This window comes from Macrobrachium rosenbergii, chromosome 5, assembly GCF_040412425.1.
Source record: "Macrobrachium rosenbergii isolate ZJJX-2024 chromosome 5, ASM4041242v1, whole genome shotgun sequence".
NCBI classification, from domain to species: Eukaryota; Metazoa; Arthropoda; class Malacostraca; order Decapoda; family Palaemonidae; genus Macrobrachium; species Macrobrachium rosenbergii.
Genome location: NC_089745.1, coordinates 46,832,128 through 46,856,944, shown reverse-complemented (window position 1 = coordinate 46,856,944; position 24,817 = coordinate 46,832,128). Strand labels below are relative to the sequence as shown.

Below are 24,817 nucleotides of genomic sequence, written 5' to 3'. Positions count from 1 at the left end.
TTGAACTTTCAACCTCATCATTCAACAAAGCGGTGTTGAATAACAGACATCTACTCTGAACTTAAAGGTCTGTTTCAAGAACTGCGTTTCTTCCACATGGAAAAGTACTCCTAAATCACACTGGCAAGACAACTATACAGCATAGCCAAGCACATGGTCTTCAATGTGAATGAAGGCTGTTACAGCCCTGTGCAACTTAATAAAAAACTAATCATAATAAAAAACTAATCACTGGCAGTAAGTTTCATTACCAACACTGCCTAATATAAGTGTTATAGTTACCCAAATTGGGAAAGGTTACAGAGCAACACATATAAATCAAAATAAGCAAATTTATTTCCAGATTAAACTCCAAGTTGTTTAAAAATTGTCAAGGCTAAGCATACTGCATGATTAAAATCTTCAAGTCCTATACAAACAAATCTTAAACAACACATAGACTTACAGGTCAGCAGCATTGTGCGCTGCAATGCTAGGATTATTGATTTCTTCACCAAGTTCCTCCAACAACTCTTTACGATAATCATCAAAGTCACCTTCTATTTCATTAATTGTCTGTTCTTCAATGACCCACAAAGTACAGTCTGTTTCACGGATTAAGCGTTCATCGTGGGAAACTATGATAACACCACCCTTATATTCTGAAATGGCTTCTGCCAAGGCATCAATACTTTCAATGTCTAAGTTGTTGGTAGGTTCATCGAGAATCAGTACATCAGGAGACGACAAGCATAGTTCAGCTAGAGCAACACGGGCTTTTTGACCTCCAGAGAGATCTTTATTTTTGATAGTATGGGCATGAGAAGCCAGACCAAATGTACCAAGGGATTTTCTAGCTTTCTCATACTGTAAGTTGAAAAGTCTCATTAAGTATTCTGATGGAGATTCTTCAGCAGTTAAATGCTCACCGGAATGCTGGTCATATCGTCCAATCTTCAAACGGTGATTCTTACGAACTTCACCTTCTGTGGGGGTCAGCTCCCCAACAAGTAATTTCAAGAATGTGGATTTTCCCACGCCATTAGGACCCACAATTGCGATACGGCTCTCCATGTCAATACCAAAGTCAACTTTCTTAAAAAGAGGCTTATGACCTTCATACGAAAATGTAACGTTGTACAGTCCAAGAATTGGAGGCTGAAGAGGTGGTGGTTCAGGGAAGTTGAACTTGACAATATACTCCTGTGGCCGGAGCAACAGTTCCATAGGGCCATCTTCATCTTCATCCTTCTTGTTCTTAGCACGATTCTTTTCTTGTTTCCTAGTAAGAGCTTCCTTGGTCTTCTTTTCCTGTATAAAGTAAAATGGAATGCATGGTATTTGATAAACAAATATTTTTAAAGACTACTCACCTATTTTGACAGCAGCTGAACCTAACATTTGAAAACCAACAGCTACCCTTCATTTACCTTCAGATCCCTACCATTTCGATATTACAATTTAACCATTACAAGTGAATACCATATATACTCGCATATCATGACCCTCGAACATCATGAGACTTCTGAAGACCTAATTTTGAAGCTAATTTTAAGGAGTTCACATCATACACAAGATATAAAATTAGCGTAATATTCACATATTAGTACCGCATTTTAAAATACAAATGTAACGAATATACATTTTTTCCATGGATCTTTTAAAAAGTTATGCTTTGCTTCACTGTATCCAACAATAGTGTATGCATTCTCATATTACTACTGTCTTATAAAATACAAACATAACAATCAATATTTTGGTTTGGAAATCAGCCAAGGGCAATTATGATTCAAGTTTATTTTGCTGTATTTAACGCAATTCAGGGCAATTTTCTTGCTTCTGGTTAGCATAAATGAATCTCTAGGTACTCTATTTATATGGGACAAGGTTATTTTTCGTTATACAAAGTGTTTTTCAGTCGAAATAAGACTTAAATACATCTCGCTGTGAACTAAATTTAGTTATTTTTTCCGTTAATAGATGGCTGTGGGGCATGATTTTTTTGTGTAAAAAAATGTTGAACAGATTCTGTTCGCCATTTTCACTTGTCTTCATCCTAATACGAGCTTTACATATTTACTCTTATTGGCAAGATAACAGCACTAAAATGTGTTCTGTCATGCCCAGTAGTTTTGATTAAAATACTTTTTCTCTAATTTAGTTACCATCAAGTTTGATGGCATATTGAAGTGTACCCGAGTTTCATCCATGTTGCTGATGCACGATAATTTACAGTCATTAGCAGCTTGAACATTGTTTTCTCAGCTTCAGCTGCAACTTGCAGCTTAAATTTAGCAGTATATTTCCTCACCAATCTTTTCTCCATAGCGAAAAAAGGGTATAATGTAAAAATATGTCAACCCTGTTCTACTTAATGTCATTTGTAACATAACTATAGTAAAGTTTTACTATCGTACATTGGTTGAAATGCAAGCAAAACAGCTGTTGCTATCCAATTCAGTTGTTCATAGCAAAACAGCTGTCGCTATCCAATTCAGCTGTTCATAGCAAAACAACTGTTTCTTGTTCAGTTGTTTATGGCTGTACGCGTTTATGGCTGTAAGCATTTATGCAACAAGAACAGTCACTAACAATACTTTTATCATTCTCTTTTACCTAACAATACTTTTATCATTCTTTTACTTTTTCAACTTACTTAACTACTGTAGAAGATGGGATAGATACAGAGATGGAGGAAAAGAGGTTAGTCTATTGTAATTTGGTCTCTCAAAACAGAAACTCGCATGATACACGAGATAAATGATAAAATAATTTTTTAAGGGTGAAAATTTGGGGGTCGCACAATACTCGAGATTGCGTGTTACACGAGTATATACAGTAATTAACAAAACATGAAAAACTCACTTAAGTATTTAAAACCTTTCCCTATCCAACCACTTGGCATGCTACCTAAATTTCAGTCCACTTCCTAGCACTATGGTCTCTTCCTGAGCAATTTTCATCATAAAAGCTAATGATAATAAATCTTCTCAAATTAAATCATGTTTACCCAGTATATAAATAAAGTGAATCATATGTTAAAACAAAGGGGTATGATGAACTGCATCAATGATTACAAGACTGGAATTTTACATACAGGATTTCAGGTTTCATTTAAAAGATTAAACACTGTTCAACACCACTCCAACTCCCAGTATTAGCAGTAAAATTGTAATTCTTGAGATGCTTGATTACTTTACAACATTCTTGTCAGATCCTTGAGAAAATAAAAATTTTCATGATAAAATTTATTATTTAGATACTTACCTACTGTTTAAGATAGCTTGTATCTCCTTGCTATCTGCGCAGAGATATAAGCTAACTTTAACAGTAGGTAAGATTCATCCCAAATAAATAATACCCACCAAGTGTGGAAACCTCATTAATGAAGACTCTTAATACCTTCTGCGTTATTTTACTTTTCTATTAAGCATAAGCTTCCTTTTCACTTGAGGAAAAAGTTTTCTAACATATTTCCTCAAGCAGTTGTTAAAAAGAAGTCATCAAGGTACTTACAGCTTGCTTCTTGGTGGCTCCTGAAGCTTTCATCTCCTTTATTTTCTTTTCCTGCTTTTCATAAGCCTTTAATTGTTCCCTACGTTTCTGGACCAACATCTACAACAGAGAAATAATAGAATGAATCATGCCTATATGGAACATTCAACAGACAAGAAATAAATTTTGGTTTAAAAAAATTTGAAAGATTGGGCACAAAAAGAAAAATTTTCAACACTTAATCTATCAAAGACACTGGAAATGGCCTTTAAAATAAAACCACCAATTACATTCTAATCAAGTTTCCAACACCTAATGCAATTGCAAATATGCTTCCTAAAGAAACAATAAATACAGCACATAAAACCCAAGTCTCAAAAAGGACTATTAACCCTTTCATAATGAATACTTCACAGAACTATCAAAGTTAGGATGCAACTAAGGAGAATATATATGAAAAATTCATGTGAAATTGAAGTGCACATCATTAACACAATTTATATACACCTACTCATAACAGCAGTACTGTACTAAAATGTACAATTAAAATAACCAAGGAAGTGTGATACCAAGTGACTAGAAAATTCTGCAATACAAAAACATACCTAAAAATAAATTCCCCTTACCTCTGTACACCAGCAAGGTAACAAACTATTGTTTTTAATAAATAAAAAACAAAAAACACTGGATTAGACAAAATGACAACAGTCTGTAATTAAATTATTGAGAAAATCCTGTAAATTAAATCAAAAGCATACAATAAATGAAAACACAAAATAAGCCAAATTTATACATACCTTTTTAAACATAGAATAATTTCCCTTATAATAGAAGAGCTTACACTGGTCTAAATGAATGATATCAGTACAAACATTGTCAAGAAAAGATTGGTCGTGGGAAACAACTAACAGTGTCTTCTTCCAACCCTGAAAGAAAGAGAGCAAATCAACTTCTGAAAAGGAAAAATAAAGCAAGGAATGTGATAACATTACAGTATATGATTGCCCAACATTTCCCAACAGACATATTGCAAACAACAGTTCCAAGGTTGCTAAGCATGTAAATTAAGCTTTTCCATCATATCCTTGTACTAATTTGCAGAGCAGAACATACTTTTGAAAGTTCATTTTCACAGACAGTCAAATCTATCTTTAATCATTCACCAGTCTGAGTATCAAACTGCAAACATTGGCACACGTATCAAATCTGTTCTGAAGATTTTTATTCTGTATAAATAAATTGAAAAAAATTATACAATCAGAACCAATGTAAATAAGAATGACAGTACACAATCACTAACAGTGACAATCATTATATGGTTTAACCGCATCACTATCAGTGATTATAATTACATGGTTTAATCACACCCCTATCAAATGTTTTTTATGTCTACCTTTTCCTTATGGAGTTAAATATGAAATGAATTCTCTCTCATTTGTGCATTTTCTGACCATATTCTAACCTAGTCTAGACCACTCCTTTGAGGACTAACTTGCTACTGAGCATCATCACAGAGATGCTATCCACAATTCCTAAGAGAAATTCAGAGGTACTGGATAGGGAAATGGGTATGATATGTAAAATTTCTCAACATTAAACTAGAGGATTGAGAGGCTGCACAGTCTGCCCAGACAGAGATAGGAGTCTCACCAAAAAACCTAGGTCATGGGAACAGAATGATAAAAGAAAAAGTTGAATCATTTGTCTGGATCCCCGTTGAAATCCAGACAAAGACAACAATTTACCACTCATACACCTAGTTATAATTTGCTGTTAGTCTCCTGGCCTATCATTCCCGGCCAAGAATGAGGACCTTTTTAAATGAAAAATCCCCTTTTCTGATAAAGGAACTCAGTATTTCATAAAAAATATTATGCCTGGTTCAAGCATTTAAGGTTTACCTAGATGTCATGGCAAATATCCCAGATGGTCCTATTTTCCTACACCTTAGCACCAAACAAAGCACTCTCTCTCCATGGGCTGAGAATTATTTTAATGGCCTTCATTAAAGGCAGACACTCACACCTTTTCTGCGTTGTACGACATAAAAAAGGTGAGTACATCGTTAACTTTCTTCGGAAATGTTCCCTTTTAAGAAGTCTTCGAGTGTACAGAGTGGTTATTATAGACTGTATTCTTGAACTGGTGAGGGTGCAATAATACTGCAGCCAGACCCTACATAATTAGGCAAGTCACTGTAGAAACAAAACAGACAATACGTTTAGGTTCAAATTTCTTCTGTTCTTTATTGCCAGACCCGAATGGATATCCGGAATAAAGAAACTGTTGATAACTTGTAACTTTACTTGAATGAAAATTCCTAAAAGACTATTGCCATTAGAGTTGTGGTCATGCTGAGATTTTTACTGGGAATGGCACAATAATACCGTAGCCAGACCCAACATAATTAGGTAAGCCACTTTTGAACCAAAAGAATAATAAGTATTGGTTTGTGCGTTGTTCCCTGTTCTTTATTGCCAAAATCTATGGGTATCCGAAATAAAGAAAATGGTCAATAACCTGTTACTATACCTCAGACTGTTGTTGGGATTTATTTATTAGGAGCTAAGCCATTTCATTACCTGTCAATTTCTTTTGTAAGCTCCTTTGAAGATGAAAAGCGGCTACACTATGAAAAAACAGGTTTTGACATAGGAAAAACCAGTTTTTGGTAGCCGCCGTTAGTCCTCAAACCAGCCCACTTTCCCTGACGAAAAGGCATGGGACTAGGGTGAGCATTTATCTTGCACAGACCTGGCGTGTAATGAAGAGGCCGGTGACTTGTCACAGGTGTGTGAGTATGACACAGAGACTAGGTAATCGTTGAAGGACAAGAGAAAGAGCCCTCCTGTCCTGAGTCCTTTATATTCCATCACTGCGCCAACGAGAACTATACCGGCCGAGACTAACTATAAGAGAACTCTTTGTGATTGATTGGTCTGTCTTATGGAGCCTCAGGGGACCATAAGAATGAGGCATCAAGGGAGTTACACTCTCTTGGGGTCATCCTTGACACTGTTCATCATTTCCTCCTGGAATTTTGAAAGTACTGCAAGTGGAATTTTCCCATCAGGTAAGATTGCAAGAACTGATAAGCAAGGCAGCTATATCACCACTGCCTGGCAGTACAGAAAGTACTGCAAGCAGAATTTTCCCACCAGGGAAGCTTGCATGATCTGATTGAGTCAAGGCAGTCATATCATCACTGCCTGGCAGTACAGAAAGTACAGCAAGCAGAACTTTCCCATCAGGGAAGCTTGCATGACCTGATTCAGCCAAGGCAGTCATATTATCACTGCCTGGCAGTATAAAAAGTACAGCAAGCTGAATTCCCTATTAGGGATGCCTGCATGAACAGATCAGTCAAGGCAGTTGTATTATCACTGCCTGGCGGTACAGGCAGTCCCCACTTACTGGTGGCATCAGTTAATGGCGTTTCGGTGCTACGGCTCTTGTCTAACAATGTCATTAACCTGGCAGTATAAAAAGTACAGCAAGCAGAATTCCCTATTAGGGAAGCCTGCATGAACTGACGAGCTAAGGCAGTTGTATCATCACTGCCTGGCAGTATAGAAAGTACAGCATGCAGAATTTTCCCATCAGGGAAGCTTGCATGGCCTGATTCAGCCAAGGCAGTCATATTATCACTGCCTGGCAGTATAAAAAGTACAGCAAGCTTAATTCCCTATTAGGGAAGCCTGCAAGAACAGATGAGCCAAGGCAGTTGTATCATCAATGCCTGGCAGTACAGGCAGTCCCTGCTTACCGGCGGCATCAGTTAATGGCGTTTGGGTGTTACAGCGCTTGGCTAGCAATGTCGTTAACCAGATTTTCGCCGTCAATCTTCGGTTAACCTGCGCCATTAAGTGGGGGGATTTTGGCACCAATCTCCGGTTAACAACGCCATTGAGTGGGGATTTAGGCGCCAAGAATGGCGCCAGTAAGCAGGGTTTTCTGCGCTATTATCACCAATTTTCGGTCGGTGGCAATCGGTCAGGGACAGAACCCCAACCGTTAACTGGGGACTGCCTCTATAGAAAGTACAGCAAGTGGAACTTTCCTATCAGGGAAGCCTGCATGAACTGACTGAGCTAAGGCAGTTGTACCATCACTGCCTGGCAGTAGGCCTATAGAAAGTACAGCAAGCAGAATTTTCCTATTATGGAAGTCTACATGAACTGACTGAGCCAAGGCAGTCGTATCACCACTGCCTGGCAGTATATAAGTCCAGGATATATTGCTACCCACTAGGGGGTACAGAAACTTCAGATGGGATTGAGTGGGCCCTATCAGGGTCCCCTCAATACATGATTACAGCACAGGAAAGGCAAGATTCTCATGAAGTATCTCTCTCATGTAAAACAGAACACTGTTCCCTAGATCTTTGGATTCAGAAGGGAAATTTCAGTGGCTTCTTTGACGACTCACAGTGGCTACCAAAAATAGGTTTTCCCTACGTCAAAACCTGTTTTATAAGATTTTCTGGGCATAATTACTGGTCTTTGTCCTATAACTTCCAAAACTATTTTTCAGGTTAATTAACCTCACTGCTTCTCATCAAGTCTAAACCATCCCCATCTTTGAGATCTCGGTCTACTCTCCAGCCAATGAACACCAGTCCTAATTCTGAACTCTATAGGGATGGCCTAAAACATTATATAAAACCCTCTTTACAGACCTACTGAATGGAAAAGTTTTAAAATGCTGAAGATTTTATCATAATTTAATAAATGTGTGCCCAACACTTTACATTTGCTATTGGTTGAAATGAGTGCAGAGTAGTTCAATGACATTTTAGTGCTACTTTAGATTTGTAAATCATAAGGCAGTTATTTAAAAACTTCAAAATCTTAAAGTAATCCCAAAACATACCCACCAACTTGGAGTTGGTGTGTTTTTTGGGATTACTTTAAGATTTCTTTACAAGTAGGCAGTAGTAAACCACTGTTCATAGGACCTTTAGTGAATCAAGACCTATCGTGTCCGGTGTTCCATAAAGTAGTGTTCTTGGTTAAATATTAGTTTTAGTATATACAAGTGATGATGATGTTGGCTTGGACACCAAGATTGTTCAGTATGCTGATGAAGCAAAACTAGTGGATGTAGTATTCTCTGCTTATGAGAAGTGAAGCTGCCACTAATCTCAATCACGACATGGAGCGGATCAGTGAATGGTGCAGTTGGTGGGGTATGAGACTGAACTCTAGTAAAACAAAACCACTAATTACTAGATTTCATACTGGTTTTCCACCCTATCCTCCCCTTCAAGTGGATGGGACTCTGGTGAATGAGTCTGAAACTTTGACTGAAATTGATATAACATTGGACTCAAATCTTACTTTTGCGAAACATCTACTGAAAGTGTCAGCAAATGCCACACAGAAGTTAAGTACAGTATCATATGTAATGCCTTACAGAAGTTGGGTACAGTATCATATGTAATGCCTCAAGTATTTATAAGTGATGAAATAAAAGCAACCAGTTGTAGGACATTTGTCCTTCCTTTATTGCAGAAGAATACTGTTCTCCAGTGTGGATGTCTGCTTCTGCAAGAGGTCTATCTCTTTCAGATAAGAGTGGTTCGTGGTGGTAGGATTCTGTTTAGTAACACTAGCAGTTATGGCTTGGACCATCAATGGATGGTCACTTGTCTGTCAATTTTTTCTAATAAAGAACTTTTGCTATCACAATTGACCTCTGATCCTCTTTTCCTTTCGAGACAGAACAGATATGCTGAACAGCAGCACCAACACACAATAAATGTACCATGCTGTTGAGCTTCTGTTCCAGAGGCCTTTTATTCCTCAAACCACTGGACTGAGGAACAGTCTCCCTGAGGATATTGTGCAATTAGAACCTCAAAAATTAACTCGAAGATGGAATGTATTACTACCCTAAAAAAATTCACCTTGAATTCTATTTATATTTCTATACATTAATTTATTATCTTTTTTCTAATAACTGATCTCTTTCTGTAATTCCTACTATCCTCTGTAACTTCTTTCAAATGAACACTATACTCTTTGAAAGATTAAATTTCAAGTCAATGACTCCTGTAGGCTTGTTCCATATGAATAGGGGTTTGCCTTTTGAATAATAATTATAACAACAACAATAGTAATATAAAAACATAATAATAGGTATAACAATTTGTCCACCTTTCGGGGTTGACTTGCTTTCTCCATGTACACTCTTACGTTAGGTCCTGCAAGGTATTTGTTCAAAACCCATGAGTCAAACCATTGTGACCAGTATGAAAATCTGACAAAACTACTTGAAAACCAAGTTTTTTCTACATAACTTCATCCCTTGATGAGTTTAAGTTTACTATCAAAATCCTTATGCCATTAAAAAGTTCTATGTTGAAAAATAATGACTTGAGTAATACAAGAACACAATTTGCAGAAACAGCCAACAGCTCCAACATACCTTAACATTTTTATCAGTTTCATAATTTGCAAAAATGGCCAATAGATCTCACATATTCTAACATTTTTATCAGCTTCATATGATTCTTGCAATGAACTCTAAAATTACTAAACAAGAGTATTTTTATAATTATAATTTTGAAGAACTTCATATAGCACTTATAGTCACTGCAAGTGAAAAACAATGGATCACACACCAACAGGAGACTTGGAGGAAAAAAAGCCACAAGTCTCCCTGAATTGCTTGAGGTACACTATGTATTTCAGCCCTTTTATTATTAACATGTACAATTAAATCTGAAGTGATGAAAAAATGCAAATCTACAATACTTCCTTGACTGCTTTAAAATTCATATGCTATAGTTGAGTAATTTAAACTTTTTTAATAGCTGTAACATATCCTATTTCTTGTTTCTGCTACACCTTTTACTTCTCAGGCTATTCCTATAGGTTCCTAGTAATATATAGACAGTTTATTACTGAATCCAGAAATAGCTTGTATTAATATAGTATTTGTGGAGACTGTTAATCATCACTTTGAATCTCTGCATAACATAATGTATAGGCATGCAATCAATATGGATTGCATCAGAAAATATTTGTTAATTGTAGCATAAATAAATTAACTAGACCACAGGAATTTATACACTATGTTTACACTAAAACTCTAATAATTAAAGTGTTAGTTGATTACAGATCAATATGAAACAGTCCAAGGCAAAAATAGCCGTAATAACATACCTGTAAGTAATTATCTAACCAAATAACAGCATTAAGATCAAGATGATTTGTAGGTTCATCAAGCATGAGAAGCGTAGGTTCCATGAACAGAGCTCTGGCTAATGACACCCTCATTCTCCATCCACCAGAGAAATTCTTTGTGGCTCTACCCTGCATCTCTTTTGTGAAGCCAAGACCAGCAAGAATTCTGATGAAAAAAATATAAGCATATAAAAAACATATAAAATATAAAACATGAAAGCCACAAACCTTCGTGCTGTATACAAACACAGCATTTGATGTCTCCAAAGATAAACTTTAGCTGATCACAGACTTTCAACAGGTTCAAGTTTATTAATTTTGGTCTTCTAGATAACAAAGAAAACTGCTGAACAAACAGAATTCACAGGACTACGGGCAATTCAAATTGTAGAAAGGAATTGTAATTCATTACAATTGAGACAAAATTCCCTTCATTTAACTCATGTACTGCTCATTTCAACATAGTAAGTCTAATAAAAGCATATTGATAAGGGTGTTTTATTCACTGTCATTTCAGTCAAACTGGAGAAGAACAATGACCCTAATTTTAGTAAGAAAAAAAAAAACCTACCAAGTTAGCATTAGTAAAACAAGTATAATGCCTCATAGCGCAACAACACAAGATACCTCAGAAGGCAAACTGCTTTTGATTAATGGCAACACAACAGTTGAGAAGCATAGTCACTCTCTATATGAAATGCTTAAAGCAAACTGAGCACAATATGCATTACCTGAAGTGAAGTTGGATTTCCATATAAGATACTGAAGGCTAAGTAAAACGAGGAAAACCCAGAAATTACCATGAAATATACTGCCATACTTTGGTCAAAAGTTCCAATTGTGGGTGCAGATAGGAAGGAAGCATTTTGTATTTCATGAATGTTAAAAAGGGGAAGGCTGTGAAGCAGAAAAAAATTACTCATTTCCACTTACAACAGTAAGCTTATTGAATCGTTGTAATCTTTGGGAGATTAGTACATGAATTGCAATGAAATGCTGGAAATCATTCCAGAAGTTACTACTGGGAAGCAAAGAAGACACCCTAGATCAGAGTAAAATCTTAATAATACCACTAAACCATTATAAAATAGATCAGAGTAAAATCTTAATAATACCACTAAACCATTATAAAATATTTCGGCAATCTAAAAATAATGCAGCCTTACCATAAAACATTCCTGCCACATGTACAAACATATGAAACGTAATTTAGCAATGAAATATTTGTATAAAAATTTCCAATGTGTTCCCTTCTCACCTCCTTGCTTTTGGCTCAGCTGTGTCAGCTCCAATGGCCTTGAGTTCATCATAAACATCCTGCAAACGATCCATATCAACTGTTTTGTTTTTCTTTTTCATATCTGCTTCGAGCTGATCCCTCTCTTTTATAAGACTATTACGTTTCTCGTCAGCTTTCAAGACTACATCTATGGCAGGAGTGTCATCAGCAATTACTTCCTGCAAAAAGGAGTGTAGGTATGTAATGAAAAAAGTGGAAGGGGGAATGAAATTTATTTCCATGCAAATTTACGACTATGTGGAGTTGCTTGATATACAAAAGCTTTCAGCAGACCAAGTTACATACAGTACAGTAGTAGTAATGACAATGATTAATTAATGATTAAATGGAAAAGTAGAATACAGTGCATCAAACACAGATTTATATAAGCAATGCAAGGAAACAAAAGCATCATTACAAAAATATTTTCTCACAATATTTTGGGACAATCTAATCTACATATTTTACCAAAAATCTCCACAGCAAGAGAAAATACTCTAATTCCAATGGGAAAAAATATTATCAGTAACAAATTGCAACTGGCTACTTTTCTCTAAAACTGGCCCCTTCACGATTACAGATACAATTTAAAAAATATCTAACTTTTAAAGTTTTTAAAAACTTACTTGTTCACAGTATAAGACATCTATATTAGGGGGAATGTTAAGGGCTCTTGATTGTATGTGGCGAAGCAGCGTAGTTTTACCATGACTAAAACAGAGAGAGGGATTAATCAAGGGAGGCAATTAAATATGCAACAATCTTATTCTCAGGTGTCTCCATAACCTGAAAATCAGAATGGCAAATTAATTACATCTTTCAATCACACCAAGATCATCCATGATATTCTCAATTTCATGACAGAGTACACATCAAAATTGACTACCTGAAGTTCAGTGATGTTTATACACTTTTCATACAGAAAACATAAGAGGTTTTGGACTGAAATCATTTTAACTTGTGTCACATAATGGATATTATGTTTGGAAAGACATTAGTGTACAGTAAGCCAAATGCTAGACATTCAAGATGTTGTAGATTTAGATTAGCTGGGTCCTAAATGAAACACAAGACAAGTGAGATACCTCAAATTCTTCCATTTCAGAAGAGAAAATGACACTTCAATCAAGTAATTTTATTCACTAGATTATTTCAATTCTAGTGGCCCACGTGTTTCAGAAAATATTCTTTAACCCTAAGCCAATTGCTTTTCCCTTTTCCTAAATTTTTCTTTTGCTTTTTGAAAATTCTCCTTTTTAAGATTTGCAACTTTTTCTTGAAGTTTTCAGTAATAGTCTCTCATTGCTCAGTACTGAATTTTTTATTAAAATTCCTTTTTTGACTGCTTTGTTTCCATTTGCTTTTTCTACATCCTTGTCAAGTTAGAAACAAAATACAGTTTAATTATTATTCAGTTAATGATACTTTCTATAAAACTTAGATAAGAATAAAATACAAAACCAACATATCTCAAAACCACTTAAGTCCTAGCCATCACTAACAATCTTGTTGAGTTTTCCTTAATGGGATTAGACATCCAGCAAGTTACCTCTAGCCTTTTCAATCTTGGGCATCATTGGCCTGAACTGTCTTCTGGTTCTGATTTTCAGGCCCCTCCTTGCATATTTACTACTAATATGATGGACAGCTCATTTCTTGACACTACACATCTTTCAGAAACTTTCTCATTTGTAATGGAGTCTTCCTAAACCACTCTAGCCATGAATCTCATGTGTTTTGTGCTCATGTTTTCAGAATCTCCCTAAATTTTCTTGTTGTACAGGTCTCCTATACCAGTATCAAAGTTTACTAATGGGATATCCTGCTAATTCGTCTAGCCTTTTGCCACTCTATTTCTTACTGCACAACCAATACCAGCTTCACAATCCATTGTGTTGTCAACGAATCAGAAATGTCCCTCCTACAAGGTCTGCTCCTCCAGCATGAAACTATCCTTCTATTCCCTTTATTTAGGGTAACCTTGATTCCTGCAAAATATTCTTACAAAATTTTCAAGTTTTAAATAACTCTACGATAGAAACAAAACAATAACAAAAAACATCATAAAATAATGTAAACAAAATGTAGAATACTGCTCAATGCTGCTAATTCCAACCACTGAAAAAATTTCCAGTATATAAACAGTGAAGGCAAATTGTAAACTGTGATCACTGCTTGTATAACACAAACCTACAGTCTGAATTGTTCACAGTACAGATATTGTAGTATACTTCAAACTGCATTACGATAAAAAAGTATGGTGCTGTAAATACATGAGGTAGTAATATACAGGTAAAAAATGCTGTCAAGTATTCACTGTAGATATATATATACTATACTGTAGTAATATATACGCCTATTTACATTATTGTTTTCCTTTTAAGCTACTATGTACATACAAGATGAAACTGCATTAAAACTTCAATTTTTAAATACAGTAATGAATGTCAGCATTAAAAAGATAAGGTACAGTAAATAAAAAACTAGTTGCATACATAATTAATACTAACTGCATCATTATACACATAGTTGCACAAGTACTATGCTATGCGTTCTAAGATACAATAGATTGACTTATGTTTGCAAAGTCCCACCTGCCAATGGAGACTTTTCAACTCTACTATAAATTTATGGGACCTCTGCAAAGTGAGGCTGAGTGATAGGAACGACAACGTTAAGTGACACAGCTGCAGTTAATTTTTCCATAATAACTCCTTAATGGCATATATTTTTCCATTAAATATACAGAAAATGTCTTTACAGTAAAATCTTGAATATCTCTAGGTTTTGCCAATTTTTGTTTCGGGGGCAACTTACTGAAACGCTTAAAGCCTAGGTGCCATATGCTAAAAATCTTAGTTTCAGGGGCAACGTACTAAAAAGCCTAAAGCCTCCGTGTTATATGCTCAAAATAATAATCTCCAATATCTTTGTTGCATTTTGGCTCCTTTCATCTACATTAGCCCACATTAATGAGGTATTTGCAAGTTTACTTTCAGTGGTAGCATGTTCTTTGATCCTCTTAAACATCTTACAGTAGTTTCAAATTCATTATTGTGCTCCATGTCAGAATCCATTTTATATTTCACTTTGCTTCAAATGGCAGCTGATATAGCTCAATAAAAATGGATGTCAACCTTACTAACTTGGCCTTCAAATTTCATCAAATACAGGCAGTCCCTGGTTTACAGCGGAGGTTCAGTTCCTGGCGGCACGCCATAAGCTGAAAATCGCTGTAAACCAGAACATCATAATTATAATGGGAATAAATAGTGCTTAAGGTACCATAAAACTAGGTTACGGTGCCATAAACCAGGTAACAGTGCCATGCACCAGGTAACGGCACTGCAAAAATACTTATGGCACTGAAAAATCGGGTTAACAGCACTGTGAGCCAAGCACCACAAAGTCGAAACGCCATAAACCAAAACAGCCGTGACCCGGGGACTGCCTGTAATCTGGTGGACCATTATAAAATTAGTTATAAAGCAGTGTCAGTACTTTCCTGTCTCCCTTTATCTTTCATTATGTTATTTATTTAGGTCACATCTTCAGTGCTGTCTAAACAGATATAATATACTATTGCCAAAAAGACATCAAATTTGCTTAGAATTTTTAATCCTTTCTTTTCTATTCCACTGTCTAAATTTTAACAATGTCCAAATACCACTCCTTTAATTCTGCAGATAACACTAAGTACAAAGCTCTCAGGGAACTACCCTGAGGTTTCCTCCAAATCTTATGACTACCAATGTTCTTCTCTTTAGATCTTTTGTTATCATATCTTAAATATGACAAACAACTAAATAATGATAAAGAAACACCTTTTCAAGTCTCATTTCTTCCATCAAAAGCTACAATGGATGTTTTACTGGTTGTAAAAATAACCTCAAACATCATCTCACTTTCAGATGAAATAGACACACATTCTTCCTCTAGAGTGCACAATAAACACCACATTACCAATAGTGCCATGATCTATATTCTTTTCACTATTTATAAATGAGTTCCAACTTTGTTGTTTCTCTTTACTAAAGATCACAATTACTAATCAATACCAAGCTTTCAATTTCCTTCTTGCCCTATCTATAAAGCTAAAATACAAAATACTATATAAATGAGAACTTACTCACCCATTTGGTCCAACAAGGCCATATCTACGACCATTGGCAATGAGGAGGGAAGCATTAGTAAACAGGGCCTTACCCTTTGCTGAAATGCTGAAGTTTTCAATCTGAAATTTTAGAGAAACAAAATAAGTCAATTAAATATCAATTTCATGGGTAAATTTTCCAAAAGTAAGAGACCAGTGAGAGTAAAAGCAAAATCCTGGTCACTATTGCATGGATTACAATGGTCCCTGAGAGTGAAGGAACATATGAACTATGAATCATGAGCAAAAGTTGGTTATAATAATTCCTATTAAATACAACAGTAGCCAAAATCCAGACCTTTATATCGACAGCATTTTCCATTTGACTTTGCTGCTTCTCTGACTTCTCTGCCTGTGAAACGGCAAAGGTGTCATCAAGGGCAGAGGTGCCATGACCACCTTTTACTAGCATGGTGGCCATCTGCCTCTCATATTCTAATTTCTGCTTCATTTTCTTTCTCTCCTTATGGGAAAGCTTCTTCAGGGCCTCTCTCTCTGAAAAATAAAACATACATTTGACATAAAAGAGAAGACACTTTTTGTACTGGTCATGATCCACATGAAATTATCTGTGCTAAGCCATGCCCACAGCAAAAATGAGAAAGGGTAGCAACTGAAATACCCAATGTTGTGTAGTGTACAGATCAAGGCAAAAGTACAACAGAGTTGTGCATATCAGGCCTATCCCCACGGATCATAGCCTGCTTCAAAGCAGATCAAAGACATAGTTCAACAAGGATGCATCCTAACCTAAGCCATCCTGGGTTATCATACCCTTACCTGGCCAGGGGTTTTGACACCACTAAGCCTCCAACATGACATTGTGCAAGCCTAGTAAAATGGACTGTGCACAACTATTCTGCATTACGTAGTTCCCAGATAAAACTGAAACAGGTAAAAATTCATCCTGAATTACCTAAACACACACCATTACCAGAGCATCACCTTCCTTACTGCAAATCTCTTACCCACTAGAGCAAAATCCATGGTTCTTTGCAACTAAGCCCCGCCCACTGCTTACATCACGACCATTCCTGGAAGCTGACTGTTGGCAATGGTTTCAGAAAGTTGGTTAATCTGTGGTTCTTTTCATCTTTGTCTTACTGAACTAAATTCAGTTCTGCTGATTATCAAAAGGAAACATTATATTATCCCTGAAATAAAATCATAATACACATCTCCCAAAAAAAAAAAAAAAAAAAAAAAAAAAATAATAATAAGAAGGAAGTCAGGAATGTTCCATGATGCTGGAACGTTGTTTTTCGTTAATGAGGTTCACCAGACCACAGAGGTTTCACAGGGAATGTCTTCGTTCAAATCAGTACACTTGAATTACAGGACAATGATAAATACCGTCTGATACTGACAAGCGTGTTCGCCATTCTAAATTTAAATGCAGACTGTCATAGAGCTATGCTGGCTGGTACTGGTATTTCATACTGAGTTCAAGAAAATTTACTTTTTAATAATCATAAATTGATTTCATTGAATTCGTGTACACATTCGGTGGAATGACAAGCAGTGACCACTCTACAAAGCCAAAGTACGCCTATGTTTAGCTTAAAGTTACAATTTGATGGACTGTAAGTTACACTGGATATAATTTGCTGAGATTTTTTTTAGGACATTATCTCCTTTCAAAATACAGTAATAAGTTTTTTAAAAATGACATACCGTGAACTTGGTGGATTTGTTTATTTTTGTGTTTTTCTATGTTAATCATCTTACAACACAGGAAAGTATCAATATACGTAAAATGTACACCCAATGCATTACAGTATGCATAGAATGATTTGCAAAGTTACGAAGGCCAAAGAAAACGTGCGTCTAAATGACAGAGGATAACTAAGAGTACTGTAACAGCTATAGGTTGGTACTTAATTTTGCAACATGACTTTGAAATGATGTTAGGGTGTTCTGGGATGACAGTTTGAAGTATATTTTTGTTTGAACTGTCAAGTTGGCAATGAACTGTTAATATAGGCAGTTACAGGCATTTTTGGGGTGCATATATAACCTAATTAAGATTAACAGTAGAAGGAGAGTACTGTAATGTAAGGTTACTTTGGGTGTTCTGGGATGATAGTTTGGGGTGTATTTTTTGTTTGAAATATTAAATTGTTTTAGTATGATAATTTAAAGTATATTTTCATTTGAAATATCTAATTAAACAGTGGAATGGTTAAATAGGCAGTTATAAGTGTTTTGGTTTAAGGGATACAAGGTATTTAGCAGTTATAAGCCAGTTATAAGCATTTTTAGAGGGGATTTTGGTATTTCTGCAGTAGGTTCGGGAACCTATCCCCGTGTAAAAATGGGGGAGCACTGTAAACCTATAATGCTCAATGTCTTTTTGTCAGTTTAGGCAGCTGATGACATTTGGATTATATGCCTATCTTATATTCAGCTGTTTTAATGTGGTTCTTGTTGTGGTTATTCTTGTTTTTGTTGTTGCTGTCATGGTTCTTGTAGTGTCTTTGAACACTTTTTATATGGTTACCTAACATTTCAGAATAAACATAGACCTATTTATAAAATACTTGTGTAAAGAATTATCTGCCTGCTATTGTTAACTGAAATTTAGTTATTTGTTTTAATTTAAAGTACAATGAACCCCCGTATTCGCGGGGGATGCGTCCCACACACCCCCCCGAATAGGTCAAATCCGCGAATGCTTAAAACCCCTCTAAAAACGCTTAGAACTGCCCATTTTGATAGCTTAAACCAAGAAAAACCCTGTAAAAATGCTTATACTTGAGTATTTTAATAGTTTTATCACAAAAAGTGCATTTATTCATGAAAATTATACGAAAATACAGTAATTAGTGAATATTTCTCAGTGAAAAATACCACGAATGGGCGAATTTTCCGCGAATGATGGCTAGATATGTTCCACAGAGAAACCCGCGAACGAGTGAGTCCGCAAACCATGAGAACACGAATACGGGGGGTTTACTGTAATCAAGATCTTATGAATACAGTATAGTCTATGCTAGAATATTCTCCTAACAACAAAGAGAGAGAGAGAGAGAGAGAGAGAGAGAGAGAGAGAGAGAGAGAGAGAGAGAGAGAGAGAGAGAGAGAGAGAGAGAGAGAGAGAGAGATTTACTGACATTTATGTATTCTTTTGTCCAACAGGGTAATCTACAAGAATGCCCCCCAAATCAAATGAACCATGGACTACTCGCACACTGGCTTGGGTCATCCCATACATGTCTTTTTCAGCTTTCATTTATTCTTTTTTTATTTTGTCATGTATCTTATGATGCCTTCCTACCAATGCCTTCATTTTCATAGAAATGCTACAGCAGCTTTACATTTAATATGTTAGCCCTTTCATAAAGATATTTTTTATATAATTTATTGAGAGCAGTTCCACAGCTGTGTGTAAGGCTGAGGCAACCTATGATCAGTTTGTGTACGCCGTCGGGTACATGCCCACAAGTTTTACTTTTATTCTCCATGGTATAAGTGGCATTACAATTACAATGACCATTGACACAAGCATACAAGTATATGTATGTGCACATGCTTGTATGCATACATTCCACTGTATGCATAGCCTATACATTATATATTGTGGAGTTGAAGCTACTATATTCATTAAAAGCTACTCTATTTCTAACAGATATGGGTAGAAGATAGTTTGCAATAAGAAACTGACGAGTAGGCCTATATCCTGTCATTGCCTCAAAATGTAAGAATTTGATGTGTAGGCCTATGCCCTGTCACTGCCTCAAAATATACAAAACTGACGTGTAGGCCTATGCCCTGTCATTACCTTAAAATATAAGAAATTGACGCATAGGCATATGCTCTGTCATTGCCTCAAAATATAAGAAACTTATGCGTACGCCTATGGCCTGTCATTGCCTCAAAATATAAGACTGACGTGAAGGCCTATGCCCTGTCATTGCCTCAAAATATAAGAATTTGATGCGAAGGCCTAACCTTATAATGATATTAACATTTGACATGCAGGATTATGATGAATTAATTTCCGAATATAGGAACTGGCTGCATAAGTCTATGCTTCATTTCAATTAATGTGGTCTATGTGGAACCGCTTATGTAGGCCAACACCAATTAAAAAAACCAAGATGCTTGTGTATTTAGGCTGCGCATGACCAAAATATAAAAAAAAAATGATGCACAGACAGAATGATCCAAGATCCTCATAATGATATATATAACTTAATATATCTTTTATCAGAGGTATCAACTGCATACTTCACAACTCTGGGAACTAAAATCTGTGGTGTCATCATTAATGCACGGGACTCAACATTCCCGAATGAAGTCAAATCCATACTGGTAATCATATGGACTGTTAATTAGTGTGATGTCACTCCCCTTTCGAGAGCTTGCCAATCACTGGCGTGCAGTGGGTGGGGGTTAGCTGTAAAGAGCCTTGGGTGGTATCAAACACACTGAACAACTTCTATCCTAGGCAACAGGGCCTAGTATTTTTCATTTGAATGCAAAGAAAAAATACTTTCCTACCACAAGACTTAGTCAAGATAATAGGCCTATTGTTACTTTAGAACATTATCACATTTTGGACTTGAAAAATATAATTATTGCATGTTTTCATGTATATTTTGAATGGCTCTGTTTGTTTCGCAAACGACCTAACCAACACAATATTATTATTATTATTATTATTATTATTATTAATCAGAAGATGAACCATACTCATATGGAACAAGCCCACAGGGACCAGTAATTTGAAATTCAAGCTTCCAAAGAATATGATGTTCATATGAAAGAAAAGAAGGCAATGGAAAATACAGAAAGTTATTAGAAAACCAGATATATAAATCACCAAATTGGTAGATATAAATAAAAATTTAAGTAAAATATTAAAATACAGGATAAACTGTATTAGGGTAATAATGCACTGCATCTTCACTAGAACGTCTGAAGTTCGAACCGCAAGACATCCTCTGGGAGGCTGTTCCACAGTACAGTACAACAGTGTGAGGAATAAAGGTCTTCTGAAACTGAGAAGTTCGACAGAGATGAACATTTACTGCATATTGATGCAGCTGTTCAGCATGTCTAGTTGCTCTCAGCAGGAAGAGGGGATCAGGGATCAATTGTGAATGTGAAAGATCTCTGTTAAAATACAACTCAGGAAAAAGTGACAAACGAGACCATCCGTCCATTGTCCACTAGGGTAGGGACTTGGTACCTTAGATTAGGTTAGGGGAAGTTAGTTAAGTCATTTGCAAATGAAATGAATGTCAGAGTGGTTCAATTCACACATTAAAACACATGAAAATTATATACTTTCATGTCAACAATGTGATAATGGTTTAAAGTAAAATTTTACCATAGCTACTAAGGTAGGCTATTCTTGTTCAGCTAAAGTACTTGTAATAAGGCTAGAATACAACCCTAGGGAGATGCCTAGGCCTATGACTGAAATAATATTGAACCTTTATTAAAAAAAAATGCCATTTTCAGATACTAACCTTCGGCCCTTTTCCGCTTGAGTTTTGCCTCTTCACTTTCTTCCTCCTCTTCCTCTTCATCATCTTCCTCATCGTCTAATGTGGTAGGCTCCTCCTCATTTTCTACTTCCGTAGATTCTGAATCGGGAGTGGGAGACTTTTCTTTTCCCTTCTTGGACTCTTCCTTTCCTTTGCTCTTTTTTTCATCTTTCTCAGTTTCTTCCTTCTGGTTCGTTTTTTCCTGAGGAACTTCAATGACAGGTACCTCCTCCTTGGGGGGCTGTACCTCCTTCTTCACTTCCACCTCCTTTTCCTCTTCCTCCTCATCTTCTTCATCCCCCATGTCATCCAGATCTTCTTCCTCTGAGCTCTCCTGAACTTTCTTCTTTGATTTCTTCTGTTTCTGCTTTTTATTCTTCTGTTGGATTTTGGGCGCAAACTCCTCCTCCTCCTCGTCACTTGCAACCTGCAGATTGATCATCTTCTCTGCCAGTTTCTCTTCCTCCTCTTCCCAGTCTTCATCTTTCTTGCCCTTTTTCTTCTTTTCCTTTTTCTTCTTCGGTTGCTTGCCAGGGGCCTTGTCTTCGAGCTTAGACTCGTCCTCGCTGTGACTCATCTTGTTAATGTCGATGACTTTGTCATCGTCATCATCACTCCAGTTATCTTTCTTACCCTTCTTCTTCCCTTTCCCTTTCTTCTGCGAATTGTCAACCTGCTTTGGGGTAGTGACAGTGGTGTTGGACACCTCGTCATCACTCAAGTCATTCTTCCCCTTTCCACCTTTCTTTTTCTTTCCCTTTTTCTTCCCATCGTCTTCATCGTTCACTGTTGTGCTTATTACCTCCTCGTCGCTTTCCTCATGTTTATTCTTGCCTTTCTTTTTCTTGTTTTTCTTCTGGTTAGCAGTGACAGATGGAGTACTTTCGTCATCGCTGTCCACTATCTTCGCCTTCGTCTTCGTCTCCTCTTGGTCAGACTCCCAGTCATCCTTGTTCTTGCCCTTCTTTCCTTTCTTGGGAGGCATTTGGAATTACGCTTTCACTACAAATATTAACACTAAATACGCCAATGACCTGATTTTCGGTCACTGGGCACAAACACGGTGGTGGTGGTTTGTGCCTTGACGGCGAAAGGAAAGTGTATGCTTTACTTACGACTAAAGTGTTGTCAGAAGATTTTAATCAGTGTCAATATTAAGACTTAGAATTAGTGTTATTTTCTTAAAATATATTATTTTGTTATTTATATATATGTTATAAAATATATAAAACATTAAATTAGCGTTACTCACAAATTTTGTTCACAAAAAGTATTAAATTATTTTTTATAATTATAATGAACGCATCCCTACTACGTTAGTCATTACCATTTACATTGCCATCAACATTATTGCGTCATTTTGCAATACATTCTGAAATATATAGATAGACTTCCACCCTGACGTAGTGTTTAGATATCTTTTATTGTTACTACGAAAAGTATGTCATATTCAAGAAAGATGTACTGTGTTTTGAGAGATGTCCTTAAGGGCGGAAATGTGAAAGCATGAAGTATTTGGTTATTGTCTACTCGTTAACGTAAATAATAATATATATATATATATATATATATATATATATATATATATATATATATATATATATATATATATATATATATATATATATATATATATATATATATATATATATATATATTACAGGTTGTCAATTACTAGTGGAATCTAGCATGAAAGTTTCAAATTCACATTATTTTAGTTTCGCCTGGAACCAGAAACGGTAATTATAGACTTTCTACAAATATTGCGTATAATAATAGATAACTTTTCTCCCATAGATTTGTGTACCAAATGCACAAGTAGTCACCCTAGGTTAGGTTAGGAAAGTAAAATTTCAGTGGTCGACTATATTAATTTTTGACAAATTAATATTATGTTTAAATTCTTACAGCAGCTTGTTTCAAAATCTGAAATCTGGGTACCTTGTGATCAAAAGTACCATTTCATGCATCTCTACTACATCTAGGTTTCATACTCGCATCCGCCATTATTCTTACTGTGGCATATGGTCCAGATAGCTATTGTTTTAGATACTGTTTCACGTCTTTGCTGATTTACAGGCTTTTCATTACGTTTTGTCTATCACCAGTGTCATTAATTTCACAAGATAAATATACAATTTCTCTTCTGAATCTTATGCATTATATCCCTCTTTCTTGTGTATGGTGAGAATTTAATCGTATCTTTGTTTTCTACGTTGCAGCTTTCCTACGGTAATTTTCATCTCTGAACCGATTATTAAGAAAGTCATTCTTTCCCTTTGCATGCTCAACAATGCAGTCTTCTTCATCAGTACTTTGCCCAGATAATATTATTTTTGAGATCAATTCCACTTCCAGACACCTTGCGTAGTGCACTGTAGATTATCATCATCATTTTATTAGGTAGTTTAACATAGCCATCGAGCTAATTCATTTAGCTCACAAAGGGTCTGGTGTTTGTTGAAAGAATTCATTATGCTCGTACAAAGAAAATAGCAAGATAAGAATTGAAATTGCAAAAGAGCATCAAATATGGATTGAAAGATAGCTCAACACTGATAAGTAACTACTGTTACTTATATACAACTTTTACAGAATTCCGTGGGAAATAGGCGGCAAACCGAGCACACTGGTAACATCCACAGCATTTTTCATGAGAAACCAAGAAACATCACCATCAGAGCCATAGCACTGTTATCTGTATGGCTCATACTTCTACAAATTAGGAAAATAAATACAAGAAAGTGCCACAAAAAGGCTGTTCGAGAGGAAGGAAATAACACCCTCATGACTTTATGATAAATTTATCATTATTATTCTTTTCATCGTAAAGAATGGAAGCTAGTATGCTGCTGAGCTTATGTTATGTCTTTTCAACTAAGCATGTAAGTTTCTTCATGTCAGCAAGTAAAGCATAAAGCAGCTAAAGTTCATTTATTATCACATTTCAGTAGTCCATGTTACCACTTACAAAGGGTAAATGGCACCATGGGCACATACAATGTGTATTTATACCTGAAAACAAGTTTACAAAGAAGAGGGGCAATTTTTTATTGGAAAGCTCTCCTGTTAGCTGTGAGTCTAGCTCAGTGATGGAAATGCTGATTTGCTGGCTGTGGGTGGTTCTGCTTGCTGGGCTCACCACTTGAGGGGGGCCAGCTGCCATGTTATCCTTCTTCCAGCTACTGGCAGAAGAACAATTAGGCATGCCCATGAGATTACAAAT

The 24,817-nt window shown here is 36.0% G+C and overlaps 1 protein-coding gene across 1 annotated transcript; it reads right to left on the bottom strand.

Annotated features, from left to right (window-relative positions):
- Positions 1 to 318: 318 nt before the first annotated feature.
- On the bottom strand, positions 319 to 22,705 carry LOC136838751 (ATP-binding cassette sub-family F member 1). The gene is made up of 9 exons (XM_067104218.1): positions 21,574 to 22,705; positions 16,395 to 16,591; positions 16,077 to 16,177; positions 12,570 to 12,654; positions 11,923 to 12,122; positions 10,644 to 10,830; positions 4,272 to 4,400; positions 3,496 to 3,594; positions 319 to 1,290 (listed from the first exon to the last, which is right to left on the bottom strand). The coding sequence occupies exons 1-9, from the start codon at positions 22,574 to 22,576 to the stop codon at positions 442 to 444; spliced, it is 2,850 nt and encodes a 949-aa protein (XP_066960319.1). The 5' UTR covers positions 22,577 to 22,705; the 3' UTR covers positions 319 to 441.
- Positions 22,706 to 24,817: the final 2,112 nt, after the last annotated feature.